The sequence below is a fragment of the Phoenix dactylifera genome, chromosome 4 (assembly GCF_009389715.1).
Source record: "Phoenix dactylifera cultivar Barhee BC4 chromosome 4, palm_55x_up_171113_PBpolish2nd_filt_p, whole genome shotgun sequence".
Lineage (NCBI taxonomy): Eukaryota > Viridiplantae > Streptophyta > Magnoliopsida > Arecales > Arecaceae > Phoenix > Phoenix dactylifera.
Genome location: NC_052395.1, coordinates 31,246,752 through 31,272,907, shown reverse-complemented (window position 1 = coordinate 31,272,907; position 26,156 = coordinate 31,246,752). Strand labels below are relative to the sequence as shown.

The 26,156-nt window shown below is 43.6% G+C and overlaps 3 protein-coding genes across 3 annotated transcripts; all 3 read right to left on the bottom strand.

The window, feature by feature from the left end:
* Positions 1 to 8: 8 nt before the first annotated feature.
* Positions 9 to 1,077, bottom strand: LOC103696840 (non-specific lipid transfer protein GPI-anchored 19-like). The gene is made up of 3 exons (XM_026801037.2): positions 690 to 1,077; positions 446 to 604; positions 9 to 359 (listed from the first exon to the last, which is right to left on the bottom strand). Exons 1-3 carry the CDS (start codon positions 1,009 to 1,011, stop codon positions 229 to 231), a joined length of 612 nt encoding a protein of 203 aa, XP_026656838.2. The 5' UTR covers positions 1,012 to 1,077; the 3' UTR covers positions 9 to 228.
* Positions 1,078 to 4,648: 3,571 nt separating this feature from the next.
* Positions 4,649 to 6,285, bottom strand: LOC120110611 (sialidase-like). The gene is made up of 3 exons (XM_039126109.1): positions 5,873 to 6,285; positions 5,416 to 5,796; positions 4,649 to 4,883 (listed from the first exon to the last, which is right to left on the bottom strand). Exons 1-3 carry the CDS (start codon positions 6,189 to 6,191, stop codon positions 4,756 to 4,758), a joined length of 828 nt encoding a protein of 275 aa, XP_038982037.1. The 5' UTR covers positions 6,192 to 6,285; the 3' UTR covers positions 4,649 to 4,755.
* Positions 6,286 to 16,792: 10,507 nt separating this feature from the next.
* LOC120110690 lies at positions 16,793 to 17,883 on the bottom strand. Its single transcript, XM_039126282.1, has 2 exons — positions 17,288 to 17,883; positions 16,793 to 16,796 (listed from the first exon to the last, which is right to left on the bottom strand). The coding sequence occupies exons 1-2, from the start codon at positions 17,881 to 17,883 to the stop codon at positions 16,793 to 16,795; spliced, it is 600 nt and encodes a 199-aa protein (XP_038982210.1).
* Positions 17,884 to 26,156: the final 8,273 nt, after the last annotated feature.

The following is a 26,156-nucleotide window of genomic DNA, read 5'->3' as shown; positions in this document are numbered from 1 at the left end:
CCACAATATCTCAAAAAACAATCATTTCAATTTCAATCATATAAAATATAAACAAATACAAACAATCCATCTAAGCGACCGCTACAGAGTGGCAAAGAATCCACTTGCAATCTCCCAGAGGAACTCTGCCTGAGTAGGACAACAAAGTAGAAAATACGATAGCTCACACATGAATGCATGGCACATGGATGTAAATAATCTATGAAGTGCTGAATCAAGCATCCAAACTTAGGAGGTGGAGAAAGTTGAAGCATAAGATCCCACAAGTAGAAGAAAGAAGAGGAATGCAGGGGTCGCCTTGGCAGAGCTTGTAGCTGCTGATGACTGACCGGTCGTAGGAACAGTCTTTGATCCAGTCCCTGCATCAATGCCAGACAAAACTTTATCACTAAATGCCACTAAATGCAGCAACTTCACCTCTGAATTTTGGTTGCATCATGAGCACCTGAAGGAATGCTTGAGACTGAAGGAGTTGATGGTGTGCCAGGGGATAAAGCATCCGGGACTGATGGTGTCAATGCTGCAGTTGGAGAAGAAGCATCGGGGACGGACGGTGCCGATGGAGAAACTTGAGAAGTTGGTGCAGCTGCCGGCCTAGAGAGAGCTGCAAAACCACATGAACTTAGCATTTGCTTTGTGCGGTCCGTAAAATTGGCAAACACTTGGAAAGAGAGTTCACAAGAGCGCACCATTGCAGCTGCTAATTGAGGGGGTCTGGATATTGCAGACGTTGGGGAGGTTAAGAGCCTGGGTTTGGTTGATGATGGTTCCAAGTTGTTGGGCGGCGGCACCGTTCAAGACTGCGCACAGGCACGGAGCTTGGGTTTGGACGACGCCGGCCAGTAGGGAGCAGCATGAGGATGATGGGGTGGACGAGTTCCCGGTAATGAAGCCGAGGCAAGGGGAGAGGCTCGCGATCGCAGGCGTGCAGCTTGTCTGAGCTGAGGCTTGCACGTAAAGCATGGCCATGAGGACTAGGGCCAGACCCAGCTCGATCCCTCTGCGTGCCATTTGATCTCAGCGGCAGTGGTGGTTGTGGGAATGTGATTCTCTAAGCTGTTGATGAACTGCTGAGAGGGAAGGGAGGATGGGGTTTTATAAGCAAGCCTGCGAAGAAGAGACACGGCAATTTGTGTGCAGTTGCGGGCGGCTGGCCGACTTTTCCTACTCTTCCAATTGCTTGTTCAACGCCCCGGTAGTCTTGGGATGCGTGCAGGTATTGTTAGTTAGCCAAAATTTTTCGTCTCTGGCCCCACAGGTACGTCATATTAATTGGTTGTTCGACGAATGCTTGCCCACATAGGATATAGGTCGGGTTTAGGTAGCTAGTTGAAGTTTTAGAACTACTTGGGGTGGCTTGGTGATAGAGGATTTCAAGTGTAGTCATAGAGTCAACATTTGAGAGAGGCAGGGCTTTGTTGGAATGTTCAACGAACGGCTTTCTTGTGAGCGACCATCCAATGACACATGATCGTAGATGGAGCAGTCTCACCCGAGTGAGAGACTGTAATGGTCTTTCATGCGAAATATCTAATTACATGGTCCTCGCGGGAGGCTAGAAAATGGGTCCAGTCTAGGTTGAAACCACCACTTATCCTTAAAGTTTAAGCTGATAAAATGAGATAGATTTATTTATATATTTTTATATTTTCTTATAGTCTGTCATATAAAAGGTTCATTAGACCTGATCATGACAAATTGTGATTCAACTAACTTCCCATGTACTGCAGCAGTTTTCATGAAATGCGCCAATTTTCTCAAAGTCATATGGCAAGAGGAACCTCTCAAATTAACGATGGGAATAAGCAGCCTTCACATTCCTCCCCAAGTTCTTAGAGGTTTGAACTTGTTTCCTACAAGATGCATGAGAAGCTTCAACTTATACTAGCAGGTTTGGTGGCATGATGCCGGAGCTTGAGTTCGATCAATTGGCTCAGACAGGCCAGGCCAAAATCATGCAAGTTTAGGCTACCTATGAGGCTAGGCTAGGCTAGGCTACGCTAATAATATCAACCTAGATAGTATTGCATCTAAGCTCAGTAGTCTTGAGATCCTTATTCCTAATATTTTTCTTGTGTATCAAGCTTTTAATTTTCTCTCTACGCAATTTAGTCAACTTAAAATAACATATAATACACAAAAGAATAAATGGAATATAAATAAACTTATTTCTATTTGTCTTCAAGAGAAAAAATATTTTAGAAGAAAAGGTGAGTGTGCTAATATGGTGCATCAGTGACGCCCTAAGAGTTCCACACATAACAAGAAAAAGAGTAATGATTCCAAAAAGGAAGGTCAGACTCATAATTCTGAAAGTAAAAATTAGAATTTTGGAGGCCCAGGAGCTGCTATTAAGAAAGCTCTCAAGTGCTTCTATAAAAAGAAGAGTCATAAGAAGTTTGAATGTTTCAGGCATAAGAATTGGCTAGAGAAGGACATGCATGGAGGTACTTTACTAGTCCTTATTTGTTTTGAATTTGGTTTAGTGGATGTTCCATTACATTCTTGGTGAGTGGATAGTGGGGTATCTATTCATATTATTAATTCTTTGCAGGGGTTCAAAAATAAGCAGAGGGCAAATGATGATAAAGTCAATGTGTTCGCGGGGAATGGAGTCAGAGTTCGAGTTGAACTTATAGAAAATGTTAGGTTAGAGTTGGAGTTAGGATTTACTCTTGTTTTAGAAAATAATATTTATGTACTGTCCATGAGGCTGAATTTGATTTCTCTTTCAAAACTTGATTCTAGTGATTTTACATTTACTTTTGGTAATGGAAAGATTGAACTCTTTTTGGCTCTAAATTTGTTGGTAGAGGTCTTCTATGTGATGATTTATGTTGCCTTAACATTGTCTCTAGAAATGAGTTCTCTTCTATGCATGTAGATGGTATTGTCTCTAAAAGTGATTGGCTAAGGATGAATCCTCAAGGTTATGGCATAAGCGATTGCGTCGCATTTCTAAAAAGGGATTCAAAGGTTAATTAATGATGAAATTCTATCTTTGCTTGACTTTAGTTAATGATGAAATTTTGCCTTTGCCTAACTTTAGTGATTTTCACACTTGTATTGACTGTCTTAGGGGCAAATTTACCAAAACTAATAGAGAGGAGTCCACACATAGCAATGAATTTTTAGAACTCATTCATACAGATATCAGTGGACCCCTAGATCATGCTATTTATGTCAGTAGGTATTTTATTACTTTTATTGATAACTTTTCTTGCTATAGGTATGTCCACCTTCTTAAGAAAAAATCAAAAGTACTTGATAAGTTTAAAATCTTTAAAATTGAGGTTGAAAAGCAACGTGGGAAGATATTTAAGATGGTGAGATTTGATCAAGGTGGTGAATATTATGGTCGACATGATAAATTTAGCCAACAAATGGGAACCTTTGCCAAGTACTTGCAGGAGTATGGGATAGTTGCCCAATATACTATGCTTGAAACCCCTAAGCAAAAAGTATAGCTGAGAGACGTCATAGCACTCTTAGGGTAAGGTCTTATAGACCACCATCTATATTTTGAATCGGGTTTCCAAAACTCCTTTTGAGTTGCGGGTTAGAAGGAAGCCTAGTATTAATCACTTTCATATTTGGGACTGCCTTGTAGAGGTCAAAATTTATAATCCATTAGAGAATAAGTCAGGACCTAGATCCACTTATTGTTATACATTGGCTATTGAGGTAATTCTAAAGAATGCTGATGCTACTATCATGATGGAGGCATAAAAATTATCGAGTCTATCCATGCTAGGTTCTAGAGCCTGATATAGACGATTGCAAATGTTCTCATATTGGAGATATAACATTGGAGAAAAGATAGGTTATTGTTCATATTCCTGTTTTCCATGAAAAGGTCATATTTCATTCTGTCGAAAGGTTATGAGGTATTTATAGAAAACCAAAAAATTTATGCTGACATATAGAAGGTCTGATCATTTTGAGGTAACCGGATATTATGATTTTTGCTGGTTACATGGATGATATGAAATCCACTTTTGGTTATATTTTTATGATGGTTGAAGTAGCTATTTCTTGAAAAAGTTTAAAACAGACTCTTGTGGTATCTTCTACTATGCATGCAAAGTTTATAGCATGTTACAGAGTTGCAACTTATGCTGTTTAGTTAAGAAATTTTATCGCAGGGCGTATGATTGTTAATTACATTTCAAAGCTATTTAAAATTTATTGGGATAAACATGTGGAAAATATGGGTCTATTAGAAGCTTTTGAAGTAGTTGGTTAGTGCGAGCATTATTTTGTTAAACATTATTTAGATGCTATAAAGTATATTTGAATTATTTTTATGTTGGAATATCATATTTATATTTGTGCACATATGGTTGTTAGTAAATGTTGTTTAAATAAAAGTCTTAAGCATAAAGGTACTGCTTAAGCACAAAGATATTGCTTATGTTATAATTGATACCATAATTTGTCTTAATACATAAAGGTAAAATTGTGACATAAGTATTATTTATTTTTTTTTCAAATTATTAAGAGGTTTTGAGACTTCGTTTTATGATCGATTTCTTCTCCCAGTTAAGGAATCGCTGCCTTAATTTGTATTTATTTTCGTCATTAGCGCGCTTTCAACCATCGGAGAGGAATGAGTGGCCATCGGATCAACTAGACAAAGGATTGCATATTTACGCTCAAAACCAATAAGAATTCATTCGCATCATCCAAGAAGCTGGTACACAGTATGACAAACTTAAATACAGGATCACAGACAATCCAGACTACCAAGTGGACTTAGAGGCTAAAGAGTGAGACACCCGCAGCAAGGAAGAGGATGGAGATCACTAGAGAGCGGCTTGATTTGTTGGAACTTCCATGTGAGGATTCACCAGTAGTCGAGGGGACAGTCTTCGATCCACTTTCTGCATCAATCAAGTAAACAAATTTGTTAATACGCTGAAAACCACCATAAAATGTCCCTCCCCTCCCTGTTGAAAAGCTCAGTTCATGTGATGGATATTTCATCCTGGCTTGAGCTAGGCTTTAGCATCTTTTCCCTGCCCGTTTTTTACGATTATTAAACTTGCCCATTATTGACATTGAAAAAGTAATCTAGGTCATTTAAGAGGTTAAATGTATCTGAGAGCCAAAAAATGAAGTTCAAAATAACACTAAGAGTCTGTTTGGATATTTCTACAGGATCAGGCTAAAAATCTTGTAGGATTCATGATTTAAGCGGTCAATTTAAGCATGGTCGTATATGAACCAAATACCATACAGCTAGAATCTTGTGGAAAGAAAAAAAAAAGATCTCTATAGATCTTTCCATCCTCTTGCAGCCCAAAGCCTAGGACTGAGCTGGATTTGGACAAGCTCTTAGAAAATGCAAACTAGATGGGTCAACAGATCTGATTCTTACAAAAATTTCTAAACAGATCCTCAAAATTATTGCACCTGAAGGACCACTTGGAACTGATGGTGTCGATGTGGTGGCAGGAGTGCTGCTTGGAAACGATGGGGTCTCTGGAGAAGGGTTTGCCGGGGTTGATGGGGTGGTTGGAGCTGCAGGAGTGCCGCTCGGAACCGATGGGGTCTCTGGAGAAGGGTTTGCCGGGGTTGATGGGCTGGTTGGAGCTGCAGGAGTGCCGCTTGGAACCGATGGGGTCTCTGGAGAAGGGTTTGCCGGGGTGGTTGGAGTTGCAGGAGTGCTGCTTGGAACCGATGGGGTCTTTGGAGAAGGCTTTGGCGCCGGGGTTGATGGGGTGGTTGGAGTTGCCGGAGTGCTTGGTGCTTCAGGAGATTCCGCTGGTGAAGCTGCCGGTCCACCGGCCACAGCTGCAAACAAGCCCACGACCATCAATACTTCAGCCAATATTTCTAAATACATGTTGAATTTTGGACAAGAACCTACCGTTGCATTGGCTAACAGGTGGTGTTTTGACCTTGCAGGCCCCAGGGAGGGCCAGGGCCCGGGTCTGATTGATGGTGATGCCCAGCGACGATGCACCACCATTAAGCAGTGTGCAGAGGCACCGAGGCTGAGACTGCACGACGCTGGCTAGCTGAGAGCAGCATGAGGAGGATGGGGTCGAAGAGTTGCCAGTGATGTAGTTCAGGCAAGGTGCAAGGCTCAGGATCACCGTGGTGCAGCCTGATTGAGCTGAGGCATGGGCCAAGAGCATCGACACCAGCGCCAGTGCCAGGCCAATCTCCATCACCCTTCGAGCCATCTCGGGTATCGAGAGGTGGAGTGGGTGATCGCCGGAGATGTTTTGGGAGCGGTTGAAGAGTGTCTTGGCCCTGCTGGTGTGCTGGTGAGGGAGAGGGAGGTGGGGGGTTTTATAAGGAGGTTCGGGGAAGGTGTTCTCGGGCTTTAGATTGGGTGGCCTAACTCGTCCTTCTAACGGCTCCTTGTGGAACCTATCTCGTACTAGTTGTGGAATATCGTAGAGGTAGGCGATGCAAAATAGATATGTTAATTGGAGGGTTGGCCACCATCTCACCCCTACTGCTTACTAAATGCATGCATGGGCCAGGCTAGTTCTTTCTAGTTTAGGATCAGAAGCGGACTTCAAAGTTAAATTTCTTCGTTCTTGCATCATTGCAACGCCACCGACCTCCTTGCCCCCACTTCCTAAAAAATATACAACATTATGCTAGTCTTTTACCACAAATTATACACGCGCTTATATATATATATATATATATATATATATATATAGAATGACTAATATACACACCATACACTATATAATGACTAAAATATTCCTCCAACTAAGTTAAGTCGTACTTTTTGTATCATTCAACTCAATTGAGTATCCATGTGGACTTATATTTAGTCTTACATCGATTATGCACTATAGATAGATTTTGAAAATTTATACAGAATTAAAAAATCAAAATAATATTTTCTGACTAGCTTTTTTTTTGATAAAATCTGAAGTGTTTACAATCTTAGTCCCAACATTGTTGGGGTTGGCTACATAAATTTTTTCTCAATTTTGGTCACTCTGCATCATTCCACTATCTTAAATTGTTCTCGCTCGTGTCAATGTTGGAGGTTAGTCAAGTTTGACACTTAGTTGACTAGCATTAGCATGGTACAATTGCCTTGTTCCCTGAACTATCCTTGCACCTAGTAAATTGCTCTACTTAGGGGGTCATTATGACCAAGATTTCTGGTATACTGATAGCAACTTTATGCTTACTATAAGGTCCCATATGGGTGTGCGTTTAATCTCACATCAGTTATTTGCTGGATAGATTTTAAATACTTATACATGATCAAGGAATTCAAATACTATTTTCTGGCTAGATTTTTTGGGTGAGTTCTTAGGTTGTTACAAAATAGTATCAGAGTGGACCCGGCTTGTGGCCCTTGTTGACTAAGGGACACTGCAACACGGGCTTACTGAGGCTGACTAGGGCGATCGTAGTACTTATGATTAGATTTGAATAGGTTTAGACCCTTAGCCTGACGAGGACGTTAGGGCTTAACCAGAAAAAGTATGTGAGGATCCGCACGGATGTGTTCAGTCCCACATCGGTTATTCGCTGGATAGTTTTTGAGTACTTATATAAGATCAAAAAACTCAAATAATATTTTTTTATTAGCTTTTTTGGATAAGATTCTAGGTTATTACACTTACTGTAATGTCGCAATATGCAAGCAGTTGTCTCGTGGATATGCATTGAGTTGAGCCTTTCTAGCTTTGCTTGTGGGCTTTTAGGGCTCTCATTAATCGTTACCAGTTTTATTCCCTACTTATTTGCTCTGCCAGAAGGTGGCCCTTTCTGTCTTGTCTACAAACCTTCTCCAATGCTCTGTTTCCATGGATACTCGGTAAAGGACGGATCACTTCAGAGTACATGCTAAATTTTTTAAGGCTCCGAACGTCTAAGACCAGGAGTATATTGTTCAATACTCTTTTAATAAGAGCTCGAATCGTTTGCTAAATTGTTGGGCATCAGACACAATTGAAGCGATGACTTTAACCATCTTAGACGCCCCAGCACAGTTGATAGTTAAGTGCGGATTGTGAAGCACTCTTTGATTCACTTTTCTTACCTTATCTGTATTCCAAACATGGCTTGCTACATTATTAAACTGCCAATACGTTCTGATTGGAGTTTCGTGCCCTTTTTTTTTATATGAGAAGGGAAGCTAAGAAAGTAGCCACCCGGCCTTTTTTAGTACGGGTAAAGAAAATACGAAAAAGAAGGTGATCAGGTCCCCAGTTACATTGGCAGAGGAGGAAGAGAACAGAAACAAAACAGAAGCATTGAACAGAGAGAAATTGAAGGGTGAGGCCCAGCCTCACCGGGCCAACCATTGGCCCGGCCCGACGCAAAGAGAGGGCCCTAAGGCCCTCTTCTCATTCAGAACATGGCAGAGCCCTGTTCAACCACGTAGAGGAGGAAGAGTCCTCCTCCACCGCGGTCATTGCCGGAGGCTAGGATAAGCCTAGCCTCCACTTCGATCAAGTCTATCTGCTGCGAGAATTATGGCGGAGCGACGGCCCCTGAGCTTATCTCTTCAAAAACCTTCTATGTAAATCTCTACTTACCTATGTGATTGATCCACCTTTGAGCTCTGCTGAACCTTCCCTTCCCTCCTCTGCTTCCTTCTCCTTTTCTAATGGCCGGCGTCCCACCTCGGCCGAACACCACCGCCCGAAGCCCCCTTTCTTCCTCTATTTTATCCAAGTGCTCTGTTTCTTCTATTCCAAGACTCCTCCCTGTTTTGAGTGCCGCCGCCACCAGTCGCCACCGGTTGAGCAGTACGTGGCCGAGATCGTCCATCTCCGCCACCTGCCAGTAAGCCCCCTTTCCTTTGCTCCTTCGGTCGAAGCCAACCAAGCCCTTTATCATTTCTTTGTTTCGTACTAAACTGAGAACGTTCTCGGTTTCCCTTCTCACCAACCGTCACAGCCGCCGCCAGCTGCCCTTGTTGTCGGTAGACGACCGTCGACTACCTAGGCTCGGCCGCCGCCGGAATTTCTCTCTTCCTTCTCTTGCCCCTTCCTCCTAGTTTTCTTAGTTCAGCAGGATGAAGAACCCCTATTCATCCATTTTGGGCTGTGTTCATCCTTAGACCTCCCCTGATGGTCGATTTGGACCACACAAATTGAGCCCAAGATCAGGATCAGACCAAATCTAGACCCGAGCTGAGATTTTATCTCCTCTCTCTATTTCTCTCTCTAGACAGGCTCGGGGATCCTAATGTCAACCTTGCTTTACTTGTTGCTCAAATTCAAGTTGATCCTATTAGACTGATCCTGTTAGGTGACCTTGTATCGTTTCAATACCCAAACGGTAGACTGATCCATTGATTCAGCCCTAGTTAGATCTTTTAAAATTTGGTCACTTTTGATCTTTATTGACCAGTTAAATTCTTCTTGTTTGGAGTGACCTAGGCAGTCGAGCACCATCATCTGTAGTGCTTAATTTTGACTTCGCTTGACTTCTGAATGATGATAAAATTTATAATGTTTTAATTATATTAACATAGGTGCACCTGGCCTATCTAATTGAAGTGAGATTGTTGAAGTGAGAAGAGGTAAGTAATGTTTCAAACTATATTTTTCCAATTTTTCATAAAATAATAATTATTTGATTTAACTAATTATGATTATGATATCTGTTTTATACTTAGTTAAACAGGTCAAGCATGATAATGTTATGATTATTTTAAAATATTTTATGTACTATGTTATAAAATTTGAAAATTGTGACTAGGTAATATATGAAAAATCTGTTTTATAAGTATTCATTCTCAGCACGGTTATGATCTGACCCTACCAATGGAGATTATTCATTGGCCCTATCAACTTGTAATTTGTGAGAAATTGGTTTTGACGCTATACCACCGGTGATAAAAATAATGGTATTTGGGACACCGTGCCACCAGTGGTTAATAATAATGATTTTTGGCAATTTGTGAATTTTGACCCATGTCACTAGGTTACTTGGCCATAGTATAATTTCTTATTTCTGATTTTTGGTATTTCTTGTGAAAGCTGTAGTATACTTTAAAAAGAAATATGCATTATTCGAAAAATGATTTATTTTTTACTCCATATTTTATGCTTTTAACTAATTATTTGGCATACTTTGACCCCACTTTGGAATATTATGTTACTTACTATAATAGGCTAGTATAGCTCGTTATTATGTTTTCTCTATTTTTCAAATCTGGATGTATAATTGCTCAGGACTTGGGGAGTGTGCTAGTTCTTTTGAAGATACTTTTAATTAGTGGAGTTTTAGTTAGACTAGTTAGAATATTTTATTTGATTGATATTAGTAAATATTGATTTAGGTCACTTTGGAACTATTGTAAGAACCATTTGAATAAGTTCTTAATTAAATAATTTTTTAGAAATTATTATTACTTTGATATGATCTGTGGCTTTGCATGCTTGTATGGTTTGCTATATACGTATGTAGTATCTGTTACGCTCTGAGGTGGGCTCTGAGCTTGGGGAAGCATCTCAAATTTCCCAAACCGTTCAAGCTATGGACTCAACAATCATCATAGTTCTCTAAGGTGCAGCTCTGCCTCCTTAGATGCTACAACCAGTTTAGAGCTCAAAATTATCAGCAAGGAACCAGACAAATTTGATCGGATTCCTAACGTCAGGAAGCCCAAACGCAGGGACATGGAACATCTGAATCCAGTTGCCCTTCATCTAAGGTACAGAAAGAAGATTGGTGCAATGGAACCGTCAGCCCACCTAACTGCTTGAAAAAGAAGATTTCATCCTCTTTGTCATCAGCACCTCTAGCAGAAAAATCTGTTAAAAGGTTGCCAACCATTTGGTCCAAGATGAGGTCAGAATTACTCCAGAGCAGGTAGATTTTTGACCCTTGCCCAGATTCCACCAAAAACCCGCAATGAATTGGAGTTCACAAAGGAAAGACCAGTCATTAGAAACAATGAATTGGAGTTTTGTACTCATGCTGCCCTACCTAACAACTGCTGGTCCAGGCAGGCTACTAAGCACAAGCTTGGCTGTAGTAACTGCAACAATGATTGGGAAATGTTTATGGATGTCCATCATGTGAATGTTCTCTAGTCTTTATTTTTTACAGTCGATGTCTCTCTTACATTTTGAGTTCTGATCTTATCTAATTGCAAGTCTGCATAGCCCTTGGGTTAGTTAAGAAATCTCTACCATTGCGTTCAGTTTCATCTTTTTTTCCCCCAACTATCAGAGAGGATTGCACCGCTATTGGATTAACGACAAAGAAATGTTCATGAGCAAATCAAAATCAAAAAGCATGCATTCAAAACATCCGACGAGCTTGTACAAAGTATCCTCATGAGTGTGCATACAAAACCAAGGTTAGGAGAAAGAACAGAAGAGCACACAGAAGGGTGTGACAGAATCGGATAAGCAGCAAAACACCATCTACACCATGCAGCAGACCTAGAAGCTGGCGAGTGAGACGCACGCAGCGAGAAAGAGGATGGAGATCATCACAGAACGGCCTGACTTCTTGGAACTTCCGCCTGAGGATGCACCCGCAGTCGAGGGGATGGTCTTGGAACCACTTTCTGCATCAATCAAGAAGACAAGCTTGTGATGTGTTGGGAGGTTTGCCTTTTTTTTTTATTTTTTTTTATTTTTTTTTAAGGAGATCAAAAGAACCTGTTATGTGTTGTAGATGAAAAAGATCAAGTTTTGAGATGTCAGAAATTTTATATGTCAATATCTTGTGAGCGGGTTTTCTGAGAGAGAGATTGTTTAGGAGCTCGAGGATGATACGATGGTTCCATACTTCAAAGTTTGAGGCTAGTGCATTAATTTTGAGGATGAAATTATTTTAAGAGGGGAGAATGTAAAACCCGACCCTTAAAGTGAATTGGGCCTGGTCCATTCGATCGGCCTAGTCAAATTTGGCCGAAGACACAAAAAAACAAAAATAAAAAAAGATTTTCTTTTGGGCTCGTTGGCCGACCCAAACCTGACCCATGCTCCGCACGTGGGGGAAACGGGGAAGACCTCGGCTGCAAATCTTTTTCCTTTCTGATTTCGGCGGAGAAGAAAGTTTTTCGAGGGCAGTCCAAGTTTGAATCGAACTCGGAAATCTTGTATATATAATTCTCCTTCCCCTTCTTTGATTTTCTCTACCCAAACTGTCGAGAATCGTCGTGATTCAAGCTATTCTTCTTCGAGCTTCCTTGAATCTTTGTAAGAAACCTCGCCGGAAGCTTCACCAGAACAAGGTGAGAGCTCTTCGCCTCCTCCTTATTTTTGTAGATTTATAACTGTTCTTGCTTAGGTTTGAGCCAATTACCGAGATTCAATCTGAAATAGGGGTGCCCTATTTCGACATCTCTTCCTCCCGCATTCACCACCATCGGCTGCCAGTTCGGGCCAAACTTTAATACTTCCTAGGATAGTTAAGGCTGTGCGGCCGTCGGTCTAGAAAATCGGCCTTGAACCATGCCGAGCTGATCACCCCTTGCTTTTTTTTATTTTTCTTCCTTCTCTCTTGTGCTGACCGGCCACCATCGCCGGCGAGGTAGAGGCCAACAGGTCGCCCGTGACTACCGTCGTGGGGCTGGCCACCATGGCTGTCGTCCCTCTGATTTGATGAGGAAAGGGAGAGACAACTCTCTCCCTATTTTGGAGAAGAAGAGAGCCCTCTCTCTTCTTTTTCTCTTCTCGTTCTCTCTCCTCTCTCTTGTTTCTTAGTTTCTCTCTATACTGGACTTTGTCTCTCTATGAAATTTTTTCTCTCCATTGGACTTTCTCTCTCTATAGGACTTTATTTTCTATCTAAATTGTTTCTCTCTCTAGCTTGATCCGAAAAAAATTTGGTTAATGGGGCTCAAAGGGCAGTCCTATATTTTTATATAATGGTGGACCCTTGAGTAGTCAATAGAGGGTTGGATAATTTTTGATGTTGATTTGGTTATGTAGGAGAACAATCTTTTAGGGAAGAGGACATTGAGCAGGGTTCTCTGCACATCGGTTCGTAGATCGTGGTACTCTATCTGGGTTGTCAGCAAAAAGATAAGAATCTATTTACACCGACTTGTATGATATAGATATTTTTGTACCTATATGTATGATATGTTAATGATCCATCCATATAAGTAAGAAGCATGAATGGTTTTATGATGGTTTTGGTATTAATTCATATTTTGATTATGTTTGCTTCTGATGAATATTATGATGGGTGCATGTATTGTCACGCCCCGGATCCGGATCCGTGACACGGCCGTGCTATTGCCGACTATCGCCCACAGTAGCACGCAGCCTTATACAGGGGTAACAGGTAGCCAAAAGGATTCAAACTTATATATATATATATATTAAAAGTTTGCAGTACAACCTTCAGGTTTTAAACAAAAAAATACAGAACTTCTATGCTATTCAAATGTACAAAAGTATATAAGCTTCTCCAAAAATACGAAGCTCTGTAACAAAATAAAAACATATCTGATGGCGATCACTGATGAGGATCTGAAAGAAAACGAAGCATAAACAGATGTGAGCTACACGGCTCAGTAAGTAATCCTGCATAATCCTACCGGATCAACCAGTAGACTAAACATATAAATCAGGGTTTGAGAAGCTGACATGCATATTCATCTAATAATCATCATGGCACAATAAGTATGTAATTTAAACAAAGCAATAGTGCAAATCACAAAAATTTTCATAAAGTATGCATATGAAACCGTGCCCCCGGCATGCCGTGGTCCATTCTCTCGGATGCTACTGCGAAGTCCATTCGGCCACTGGCGGGGCCAGCTAGTCATTCTCGGCCACTAGCAAGGCCAGCGAAGTTATTCTCGGCCACTAGCAAGGCCAGCTCAGTTGCATTCGATCAGTAGCATCTTTGAGCCATTACAGTGCCTCTTGGCTAGCTAAGACTTTACAAACTTACATGCATGATTAAAATATCAGTATCATCATGTCGCATACATAGCCATAGCTTCTGGAATCATGCAAGTTACTTATGCATTGTAACATATCATGCAAGAAACATATATACTTAAAATAAATGCTTAGGAAACATTAATAACATAACATGATCCATAACAGGATTAGGACAGGTTACTTACAGCAAATTCGTTATCCAAAGTCTTGGTGGCAAATCGTTGATTCCTAAAACCACATTATAGGAATCATATTATTCTCTATTTATTATAGAATTTGGTTCATCTTATCATGGACTTGCTTGGGTCCCAACCAAGGGTCTTAGCCCATTTTAATTTAGCCAATTTGAAGCCTTTGGTGTTCATTTAAAGCCACTTGGGTCCATATGGTTAATTGAGCTTTTTAATGACAGGGTTGGGCCTGATTTAAAACTAAGTCCAGCCTCTTTCAGCCAATTAGGCCCTCTGCCAATTTAATTAACTTGGACTGGGCCTGATTTACAATTAATTGGGCCTGCTGGGATTACTATTGCATAAATGGGGGTTCAGGCCCAGCTCAATTGGGTTTAATTTAACCCATTTCATTCAATTGGGCCCGGTTCAGTTCCTATTGGGTTTGGATTTAGCCCAATCTACTTAATTCGGGTTCAATCAGGCTTGATTGGGTTCAGACTCAACACCAATTAGGCTTAATTGACCCGTTTAACTCGATTGGGCTGGAATCAATCCCTCATCGGACTTACCCAAATCGAATTAAAGGATTTAGGCCTAACGGGTGTCGGATCCGGACTCGGATCCGACCCGCTAGGCAGACCCGTTAAGGGCCTTTTCCAGGGGGTTCCAGAGGCTTCCGCCTCTTTCGCGCGCCCCTCTCCCTTCTTCGGCCTTCCTCCGGTCTCTTCGTCTCCCCCGCTTTCCGCCGAGGCCCTTCCCGGCCTCCTCCGCCTCCGGTCCCCTCCTGTTCTGGCCGAAGCCCCTTCTCGGCCGCCTTCCCTCCTTCGCAGTTGACCGGGGAGATGCTGCGCCCCCCGATCCTTCGGCCGAAAGGGTTCTCCTCCCTCGGGCAACGACGGCGGGAGGCCGACCCCTTCTTCCCTTCTCCGAAGTGATGCCGGAGAAGAGGGGGAGGGCCGGGAGGCGAGGTCGGGGCCGGACCTCCTCCGGGGGTCTTCACCGGCTCCGACCACGGCTAGGTAAGGCCGTGGCCCGAGGTAAGTATTTTAATATTTTTTTTTTTTTTGTCTTTCTTCTTCTTCTGTTTCCCTCTTCCCCCTTTTTCTTTTTTTCTTGTGGGGGTCTCGCCACCACCTCTCGCCGGCGGAGAGGCGGGGGCGGAGGCTGGCGGCCTTGGGGGCCGCATTGGTCGCTGGCTTGGCCAGAACCGGCGGCCCCCCCTGGCTGCCCCTCTGCCCTAGGGCGGCAGCGGCCGGGGACTGTCACCCCGTAGGCCGAGTCCGGTTGGGCTCGGCCCGGGTGGCAGCCGGGCCTGGGCTTGGGTTTCCTTGGTCCGGCCCGCGGCCCGTGGGTCCAGCCCGCGGCCCGTGGGTCCGGCCTAGGATTTTGTTGTTTTCTTCTTCTTGCCCGATCTTCCTCCTTGTGCCGGTGTGCTCCCCTCTGTTCCATGAATGGAACAGAGAGGAGAACACCCCCACCGAGGGGGTTCCTCCCCTCTTCTCTCGCTTTAGTCTACTGGCAGTGTGCTTACCTTGACTTGGCTGAGTGGAGTCGGGCAGTGACACTTTCTCGGCAAGTTCCCTCCTTCCTCCCTTGGGCTGCGGGGCACCTTCCACCTCCAGCTCCGGGATCTAGCTCTCTGGTTCAGAATATCAGAGGGTTAGAGGCTTAGGTGGGTATATCCAAGATTAGGGTTAGCAGGGCTTAGGTCTATAAAAACTAAGCTTGTGATTTGACCCCAAGGAGAGGTGGCACCCTCTCCTTGCTCAGGGCTTCGGGAGCCACCACCTGCCCCTCCCTTCAGGCCAGCTCAGGGTTCAGCTGCCGAGGAGGAGGAGGAGGTGGCGGGCTCTGGTTGTGCATGCTTGTGGGGGTCTCTTCTTTGGCCATCTGGTGGTCCTGTCTTTTCAGCCATCAGGGAAGATGGCATTCCTATTCTTTCTGGGCCTGCTAACCCTTCACCCTGGCCCAATACCCTCAAACTGGGCCCTACAGTATTGGGCCCGGTCTGTATTGGGCCCGGACATTACATCCTTCCCCCCTTAAATAAATTTCGTCCTCGAAATTAGTCACACCTCAAGTGGACCGATGTAGCGAGGACTCATTTTGCCGTATCGCCCAAATCGGGCAACACCCTTGAAAAGAACATTTTCAGGTAGGCAAAGTTTCCCTCCAAAAATTCCAAAGCCCTTCTTCCTCTGTCAGCCCATCTTTTCTGTCTGTCTTGGGCAGCCTGAAGCCTTTGCTTAATCAGGAGCCTTGGAGACTGGCCCCTCTCCTGGTGCGAGGTCGATAGCAAATTCGATCTCTCGGTCTGAGGGGAAATCCCGGTAATTCCTCCGGAAAAACATCCGGATATTCTCTAACTACTGGAATATCTTCCAGTTTGATCTCTTTCTGAGCATTCTTTACACAGGCCAGATAGGCCATACACCCCTTTTTCAGAGCCTTTCCAGCTTTCAAAGCGGAAATGAAGTGCAATGTGGGAGCTCCCTGAAGGGGTATGTCGCCCTGAAAGAAAAATTCTTGCTCCCCAGGTATCCGAAATACCACCCTAGTCCATGCCCAAGATAATATCAAAGTCTTGCATGTCAAGCTGTAAAAGATTTGTCTCTAATTCTCTCTTCTTTTTTTTTTTTCTCTATCTGAATTATGCAATCTCTATGTTTAGTGTCAACAATTGTGGTTTTCTGAAGGGGTGTAGCAACATGCCATGGTTCCACTAATTTCTCAGATGTGCTATGTAATTATCTGGAAAAGCTAACTGACACGAAAGAATGCGTAGAACCAGAATCAAATAGAATGAGGGCAGGAACCGAGTTGACCAGAAGTGTACCTGTCACCACCTGATCGCTAGCACTGGCTTCCTGTCGAGTCAGTGCGAAAACTCGAGGGTTACCCCTTGATCTCTGGTCCTCTGGTGCAGTGTGTCTGGGCTCGTCCTTCTTTCGACTCGGGCAGTCGCGGGCGATGTGTCCTATCTGCCCGCAAGAGAAACAAGCTCCGGTCTTCATTAAGCAGGGTCCGCCATGGTTCCTACCGCAGGTGGGGCAGCTTCTGTTCTGTTTCTTCTTGGGCTCCGAACCCTTGCTGCCCCCGGATCCACTACTCTGAGCTCCCGACGATCGGGTCCTCTTCATGTCTTCTCTCTCCCTCCCGGACCGTATCAGGTCAGCCTCAACCTTCAAGGCTCGGTCCAGTACATCCTTGTAGCTTGAGAACAGATGGGAGGATATTCGGGATCGAATCCCGTACCTCAATCCCTGTTCAAACCGGTTCACCTTACTTCTCTCCTCCTCCATGAACTGGGGGCAAAATCGTCCCAGCTCGTTGAATTTATTGGCATACTCCAGAACAGACATCCGGTCGGTCTGGGTCAGCGCCAAGAATTCATTCTGCTTAGACTGGTTGACTGAATCCGGAAAATATTGGTTGTAAAACAACCTCTTGAAGTCCCTCCATGTAAGTCCGTCAACGGCATAAGCCGTCTCCATGGCCGTCCACCAGTATTCGGCGTTTCCTGTCAGCATAGAGGTCGCCAGCCGGACCTTCACCTCATCGGGGAAAAGAAGAGCTCGGAACATCTTCTCTATTTCCCGGATCCATGCTTCTGCTGCCATAGGGTCAGGCCCACCCTCAAAGGTCGGAGGGTTTAGTCGGCGAAACCTCTCATAGCAGGTGCCTGCCGGTGGCATAGCGGCCAGCTGCATCATCTGTTGCTGTTGCAGCACTTGTGCCATAAGCTGATATACCCCGGCAAGGCCTGCTTGACCTGCTGCAGACCGTGGAGTATCCGGGGAAGCTGACCGCTCGCTAGGCTCTGGGGAGGGTGGTCTCCGGTCGTCGTCCATGTCTTCCTAATGATCGCCTAGCAGTCAAAATTTTTTTTTTTTTTTTAAAGTGAGATTATGATAAACTAGCATATTATAACATTTTCTATGACGGTGACATTCTTAACTACCCCTTTCCTTAGGCATTTTATGGTTATTCTATTGTTTAACCTAAGGCTCTGATACCACTAGATGTCACGCCCCGGATCCGGATCCGTGACACGGCCGTGCTATTGCCGACTATCGCCCACAGTAGCACGCAACCTTATACAGGGGTAACAGGTAGCCAAAAGGATTCAAACTTATATATATATATATATTAAAAGTTTGCAGTACAACCTTCAGGTTTTAAACAAAAAAATACAGAACTTCTATGCTATTCAAATGTACAAAAGTATATAAGCTTCTCCAAAAATACGAAGCTCTGTAACAAAATAAAAACATATCTGATGGCGATCACTGATGAGGATCTGAAAGAAAACGAAGCATAAACAGATGTGAGCTACACGGCTCAGTAAGTAATCCTGCATAATCCTACCGGATCAACCAGTAGACTAAACATATAAATCAGGGTTTGAGAAGCTGACATGCATATTCATCTAATAATCATCATGGCACAATAAGTATGTGATTTAAACAAAGCAATAGTGCAAATCACAAAAATTTTCATAAAGTATGCATATGAAACCGTGCCCCCGGCATGCCGTGGTCCATTCTCTCGGATGCTACTGCGAAGTCCATTCGGCCACTGGCGGGGCCAGCTAGTCATTCTCGGCCACTAGCAAGGCCAGCGAAGTTATTCTCGGCCACTAGCAAGGCCAGCTCAGTTGCATTCGATCAGTAGCATCTTTGAGCCATTACAGTGCCTCTTGGCTAGCTAAGACTTTACAAACTTACATGCGTGATTAAAATATCAGTATCATCATGTCGCATACATAGCCATAGCTTCTGGAATCATGCAAGTTACTTATGCATTGTAACATATCATGCAAGAAACATATATACTTAAAATAAATGCTTAGGAAACATTAATAACATAACATGATCCATAACAGGATTAGGACAGGTTACTTACAGCAAATTCGTTATCCAAAGTCTTGGTGGCAAATCGTTGATTCCTAAAACCACATTATAGGAATCATATTATTCTCTATTTATTATAGAATTTGGTTCATCTTATCATGGACTTGCTTGGGTCCCAACCAAGGGTCTTAGCCCATTTTAATTTAGCCAATTTGAAGCCTTTGGTGTTCATTTAAAGCCACTTGGGTCCATATGGTTAATTGGGCTTTTTAATGACAGGGTTGGGCCTGATTTAAAACTAAGTCTAGCCTCTTTCAGCCAATTAGGCCCTCTGCCAATTTAATTAGCTTGGACTGGGCCTGATTTACAATTAATTGGGCCTGCTGGGATTACTATTGCATAAATGGGGGTTCAGGCCCAGCTCAATTGGGTTTAATTTAACCCATTTCATTCAATTGGGCCCGGTTCAGTTCCTATTGGGTTTGGATTTAGCCCAATCTACTTAATTCGGGTTCAATCAGGCTTGATTGGGTTCAGACTCAACACCAATTAGGCTTAATTGACCCGTTTAACTCGATTGGGCTGGAATCAATCCCTCATCGGACTTACCCAAATCGAATTAAAGGATTTAGGCCTAACGGGTGTCGGATCCGGACTCGGATCCGACCCGCTAGGCAGACCCGTTAAGGGCCTTTTCCAGGGGGTTCCAGAGGCTTCCGCCTCTTTCGCGCGCCCCTCTCCCTTCTTCGGCCTTCCTCCGGTCTCTTCGTCTCCCCCGCTTTCCGCCGAGGCCCTTCCCGGCCTCCTCCGCCTCCGGTCCCCTCCTGTTTCGGCCAAAGCCCCTTCTCGGCCGCCTTCCCTCCTTCGCAGTTGACCGGGGAGATGCTGCGCCCCTCGATCCTTCGGCCGAAAGGGTTCTCCTCCCTCGGGCAACGACGGCGGGAGGCCGACCCCTTCTTCCCTTCTCCGAAGTGATGCCGGAGAAGAGGGGGAGGGCCGGGAGGCGAGGTCGGGGCCGGACCTCCTCCGGGGGTCTTCACCGGCTCCGACCACGGCTAGGTAAGGCCGTGGCCCGAGGTAAGTATTTTTTTTTTTTTTTTTTTTTGTCTTTCTTCTTCTTCTGTTTCCCTCTTCCCCCTTTTTCTTTTTTTCTTGTGGGGGTCTCGCCACCACCTCTCGCCGGCGGAGAGGCGGGGGCGGAGGCTGGCGGCCTTGGGGGCCGCATTGGTCGCCGGCATGGCCAGAACCGGCGGCCCCCCCTGGCTGCCCCTCTGCCCTAGGGCGGCAGCGGCTGGGGACTGTCACCCCGTAGGCCGAGTCCGGTTGGGCTCGGCCCGGGTGGCAGCCGAACCTGGGCTTGGGTTTCCTTGGTCCGGCCCGCGGCCCGTGGGTCCAGCCCGCGGCCCGTGGGTCCGGCCTAGGGTTTTGTTGTTTTCTTCTTCTTGCCCGATCTTCCTCCTTGTGCCGGTGTGCTCCCCTCTGTTCCATGAATGGAACAGAGAGGAGAACACCCCCACCGAGGGGGTTCCTCCCCTCTTCTCTCGCTTTAGTCTACTGGCAGTGTGCTTACCTTGACTTGGCTGAGTGGAGTCGGGCAGTGATACTTTCTCGGCAAGTTCCCTCCTTCCTCCCTTGGGCTGCGGGGCACCTTCCACCTCCAGCTCCGGGATCTAGCTCTCTGGTTCAGAATATCAGAGGGTTAGAGGCTTAGGAGGGTATATCCAAGATTAGGGTTAGCAGGGCTTAGGTCTATAAAAACTAAGCTTGTGATTTGACCCCAAGGAGAGGTGGCACCCTCTCCTTGCTCAGGGCTTCGGGAGCCACCACCTGCCCCTCCCTTCAGGCCAGCTCAGGGTTCAGCTGCCGAGGAGGAGGAGGAGGTGGCGGGCTCTGGTTGTGCATGCTTGTGGGGGTCTCTTCTTTGGCCATCTGGTGGTCCTGTCTTTTCAGCCATCGGGGAAGATGGCATTCCTATTCTTTCTGGGCCTGCTAACCCTTCACCCTGGCCCAATACCCTCAAACTGGGCCCTACAGTATTGGGCCCGGTCTGTATTGGGCCCGGACATTACATGTATGAGTATAACTTGCACTTATATAATCAGACTAATGGATGTAGTGTTCTAGACTAACCATGTTATATTGATTGCCCCATCATAGTTGAGAAATGTGAAACTACTGGTTGCTTCGTCACATGTCAAAAATGTGAAAACTACTGGTTGCCCCGTCACAGGCTAGAAACATGACTGGAATTTAGCCCAAAGTTGAAAAGATAATTGATCTGGATCAAGTTTAAAAAAAATGGAATGAAAAGCATTAAAAACACTAATAAAGATTTATGAGATATCATATGCTATATCACCCTCAAATGGTTGGATTTCTACTAATATATGGCGTATATATTTATACTGATTATTTGAGCATTATTGATAGTTGATTTGTGATTTCATGATGTGTGCAACGATTTCCTATAATTTTTAAATTTATATTATTATTGCGTTGGTATAGAGGTGTAGGGATTCTTACTAGGCTGTAAAGCTTACAACCCTTTTCTCTTTCTCTTTTCATAGTGCAGGTTGCATAATACATGGCTATGGTTGAGATTACAAGTGGAGGGGATGATTAGATAGAGCATCACTGGTACTGGTTGGATGATCAAATTTGGTAATTGGATCAACTTTGTTGTCGGGTATAAATTAAGATTATTATTGATTACAAATATTGGGGTTGTGATATATTTTTAGGCCTTGCATATTCTCTAGGGCTCTGCTTTAGGGAGTATGCGGCTGTGTCACATGCCGGACCCGGACGTTTGGCTCGGGGCGTGACAAACTTGATCAGTTTCCTAACAATAGGAAGCCCGAACGCAGGGACATGGAACATCTGAAAGAAGATTGGTGCGATGGAACCATCGGCCCACCTAACTGCTTGAAAAAGAAGATTTCATCCTATTTGTCATCAGCAGCTCTAGCAGAAAAATCTGTTAAAAAGATGCCAACGATTTGGTCCAATATGAGGTCAGAATTACTCCCCTGTTAGCAGAGCAGGTAGATTTTTGACCCTTGTCCAGATTCCACCAAAAACCCGCAATGAATTGGAGTTTTGTACTATGCTGCCCTACCTAACAACTACTAGTCCAGGTAGGCTACTAAGCACAAGCTTGGCTGTAGTAACTGCAACAATGATTGGGAAATGGTTATGGATGTCCATCATGTGAATGTTCTCTAGTCTTTAATTTTTACTGTCGATGTCTCATTTACATTTGAGTTCTGATCTTATCTAATTGCAAGTCTGCATGGCCCTTGGGTTAGTTAAGAATTCTCTACCATTGCGTTCGGAACGTTTCATCTTTTTTTTTCCCCCACCTATCTGAGAGGATTGCACCGCTATTGGATTAACCACAAAGAAATGTACATGAGCAAATCAAAATCAAAAAGCATGCATTCAAAACATCCGACGAGCTTGTACAAAGTATCCTCATGAGTGTGCATACAAAACCAAGGTTAGGAGAAAGAACAGAAGAGCACACAGAAGGGTGTGACAGAATCGGATAAGCAGCAAAACACCATCTACACCATGCAGCAGACCTAGAAGCTGGCGAGTGAGACGCACGCAGCGAGAAAGAGGATGGAGATCATCACAGAACGGCCTGACTTCTTGGAACTTCCGCCTGAGGATGCACCCGCAGTCGAGGGGATGGTCTTGGAACCACTTTCTACATCAATCAAGAAGACAAGCTTGTGATGTGTTGGGAGGTTTGCCTTCTTTTTTTTTTTTTTTTTAAAGGAGATCAAAAGAACCTGTTATGTGTTGTAGATGAAAAAGATCAAGTTTTGAGATGTCAGAAATTTTATATGTCAATATCTTGTGAGCGGGTTTTCTGAGAGAGAGATTGTTTAGGAGCTCGAGGATGATACGATGGTTCCATACTTCAAAGTTTGAGGCTAGTGCATTAATTTCGAGGATGAAATTATTTTAAGAGGGGAGAATGTAAAACCCGACCCTTAAAGTGAATTGGGCCTGGTCCATTCGATCGGCCTAGTCAAATTTGGCCGAAGACACAAAAAAACAAAAATAAAAAAAGATTTTCTTTTGGGCTCGTTGGCCGACCCAAACCTGACCCATGCTCCGCACGTGGGGGAAACGGGGAAGACCTCGGCTGCAAATCTTTTTCCTTTCTGATTCCGGCGGAGAAGAAAGTTTTTCGAGGGCAGTCCAAGTTTGAATCGAACTCGGAAATCTTGTATATATAATTCTCCTTCCCCTTCTTTGATTTTCTCTACCCAAACTGTCGAGAATCGTCGTGATTCAAGCTATTCTTCTTCGAGCTTCCTTGAATCTTTGTAAGAAACCTCGCCGGAAGCTTCACCAGAACAAGGTGAGAGCTCTTCGCCTCCTCCTTATTTTTGTAGATTTATAACTGTTCTTGCTTAGGTTTGAGCCGATTACCGAGATTCAATCTGAAATAGGGGTGCCCTATTTCGACATCTCTTCCTCCCGCATTCACCACCATCGGCTGCCAGTTCGGGCCAAACTTTAATACTTCCTAGGATAGTTAAGGCTGTGTGGCCGTCGGTCTAGAAAATCGGCCTTGAACCATGCCCAGCTGATCACCCCTTGCTTTTTTTTATTTTTCTTCCTTCTCTCTTGTGCTGACCGGCTACCATCGCCGGCGAGGTAGAGGCCAACAGGTCGCCCGTGACTACCGTCGTGGGGCTAGCCACCATGGCTGTCGTCCCTCTGATTTGATGAGGAAAGGGAGAGACAACTCTCTCCCTATTTTGGAGAAGAAGAGAGCCCTCTCTCTTCTTTTTCTCTTCTCGTTCTCTCTCCTCTCTCTTGTTTCTTAGTTTCTCTCTGTACTGGACTTTGTCTCCCTATGAAATTTTTTCTCTCCATTGGACTTTCTCTCTCTATAGGACTTTATTTTCTATCTAAATTGTTTCTCTCTCTAGCTTGATCCGAAAAAAATTTGGTTAATGGGGCTCAAAGGGCAGTCCTATATTTTTATATAATGGTGGACCCTTGAGTAGTCAATAGAGGGTTGGATAATTTTTTATGTTGATTTGGTTATGTAAGAGAACGATCTTTTAGGGAAGAGGACATTGAGCAGGGTTCTCTGCACATCGGTTCGTAGATCGTGGTACTCTATCTGGGTTGTCAGCAAAAAGATAAGAATCTATTTTCACCGACTTGTATGATATAGATATTTTTGTACCTATATGTATGATATGTTAATGATCCATCCATATAAGTAAGAAGCATGAATGGTTTTATGATGGTTTTGGTATTAATTCATATTTTGATTATGTTTGCTTCTGATGGATATTATGATGGGTGCATGTATGAGTATAACTTGCACTTATATAATCAGACTAATGGATGTAGTGTTCTAGACTAACCATGTTATATTGATTGCCCCATCATAGTTGAGAAATGTGAAACTACTGGTTGCTTCGTCACATGTCAAAAATGTGAAAACTACTGGTTGCCCCGTCACAGGCTAGAAACATGACTGGAATTTAGCCCAAAGTTGAAAAGATAATTGATCTGGATCAAGTTTAAAAAAAATGGAATGAAAAGAATTAAAAACACTAATAAAGATTTATGAGATATCATATGCTATATCACCCTCAAATGGTTGGATTTCTACTAATATATGGCGTATATATTTATACTGATTATTTGAGCATTATTGATAGTTGATTTGTGATTTCATGATGTGTGCAACGATTTCCTATAATTTTTAAATTTATATTATTATTGCGTTGGTATAGAGGTGTAGGGATTCTTACTAGGCTGTAAAGCTTACAACCCTTTTCTCTTTCTCTTTTCATAGTGCAGGTTGCATAATACATGGCTATGGTTGAGATTACAAGTGGAGGGGATGATTAGATAGAGCATCACTGGTACTGGTTGGATGATCAAATTTGGTAATTGGATCAACTTTGTTGTCGGGTATAAATTAAGATTATTATTGATTACAAATATTGGGGTTGTGATATATTTTTAGGCCTTGCATATTCTCTAGGGCTCTGCTTTAGGGAGTATGCGGCTGTGTCACATGCCGGACCCGGACGTTTGGCTCGGGGCGTGACAAACTTGATCAGTTTCCTAACAATAGGAAGCCCGAACGCAGGGACATGGAACATCTGAAAGAAGATTGGTGCGATGGAACCATCGGCCCACCTAACTGCTTGAAAAAGAAGATTTCATCCTATTTGTCATCAGCAGCTCTAGCAGAAAAATCTGTTAAAAAGATGCCAACGATTTGGTCCAATATGAGGTCAGAATTACTCCCCTGTTAGCAGAGCAGGTAGATTTTTGACCCTTGTCCAGATTCCACCAAAAACCCGCAATGAATTGGAGTTTTGTACTATGCTGCCTAACAACTACTAGTCCAGGTAGGCTACTAGGCACAAGCTTGGCTGTAGTAACTGCAACAATGATTGGGAAATGGTTATGGATGTCCATCATGTGAATGTTCTCTAGTCTTTAATTTTTACTGTCGATGTCTCATTTACATTTGAGTTCTGATCTTATCTAATTGCAAGTCTGCATGGCCCTTGGGTTAGTTAAGAATTCTCTACCATTGCGTTCGGAACGTTTCATCTTTTTTTTTCCCCCACCTATCTGAGAGGATTGCACCGCTATTGGATTAACCACAAAGAAATGTACATGAGCAAATCAAAATCAAAAAGCATGCATTCAAAACATCCGACGAGCTTGTACAAAGTATCCTCATGAGTGTGCATACAAAACCAAGGTTAGGAGAAAGAACAGAAGAGCACACAGAAGGGTGTGACAGAATCGGATAAGCAGCAAAACACCATCTACACCATGCAGCAGACCTAGAAGCTGGCAAGTGAGACGCACGCAGCGAGAAAGAGGATGGAGATCATCACAGAACGGCCTGACTTCTTGGAACTTCCGCCTGAGGATGCACCCGCAGTCGAGGGGATGGTCTTGGAACCACTTTCTACATCAATCAAGAAGACAAGCTTGTGATGTGTTGGGAGGTTTGCCTTTTTTTTTTTTTTTTTTTTTTTTTTTTTTTTTTTTTTTTTTTTTTTTTTTTAAAGGAGATCAAAAGAACCTGTTATGTGTTGTAGATGAAAAAGATCAAGTTTTGAGATGTCAGAAATTTTATATGTCAATATCTTGTGAGCGGGTTTTCTGAGAGAGAGATTGTTTAGGAGCTCGAGGATGATACGATGGTTCCATACTTCAAAGTTTGAGGCTAGTGCATTAATTTCGAGGATGAAATTATTTTA

Coding starts and splice junctions, on each gene's coding strand:
- LOC103696840 (XM_026801037.2), bottom strand. CDS start 1,011: ATGGCACGCAGAGGGATCGAGCTGGGTCTGGCCCTAGTCCTCATGGCC. Junction 605..689: donor CTCAATTAGCAGCTGCAATG/GTGCGCTCTTGT, acceptor GTGGTTTTGCAG/CTCTCTCTAGGCCGGCAGCT. Junction 360..445: donor AGTCTCAAGCATTCCTTCAG/GTGCTCATGATG, acceptor GCATTGATGCAG/GGACTGGATCAAAGACTGTT.
- LOC120110690 (XM_039126282.1), bottom strand. CDS start 17,883: ATGGACGACGACCGGAGACCACCCTCCCCAGAGCCTAGCGAGCGGTCA.
- LOC120110611 (XM_039126109.1), bottom strand. CDS start 6,191: ATGGCTCGAAGGGTGATGGAGATTGGCCTGGCACTGGCGCTGGTGTCG. Junction 5,797..5,872: donor ACCTGTTAGCCAATGCAACG/GTAGGTTCTTGT, acceptor GCTTGTTTGCAG/CTGTGGCCGGTGGACCGGCA. Junction 4,884..5,415: donor AGTTCCAAGTGGTCCTTCAG/GTGCAATAATTT, acceptor TGATTGATGCAG/AAAGTGGATCGAAGACTGTC.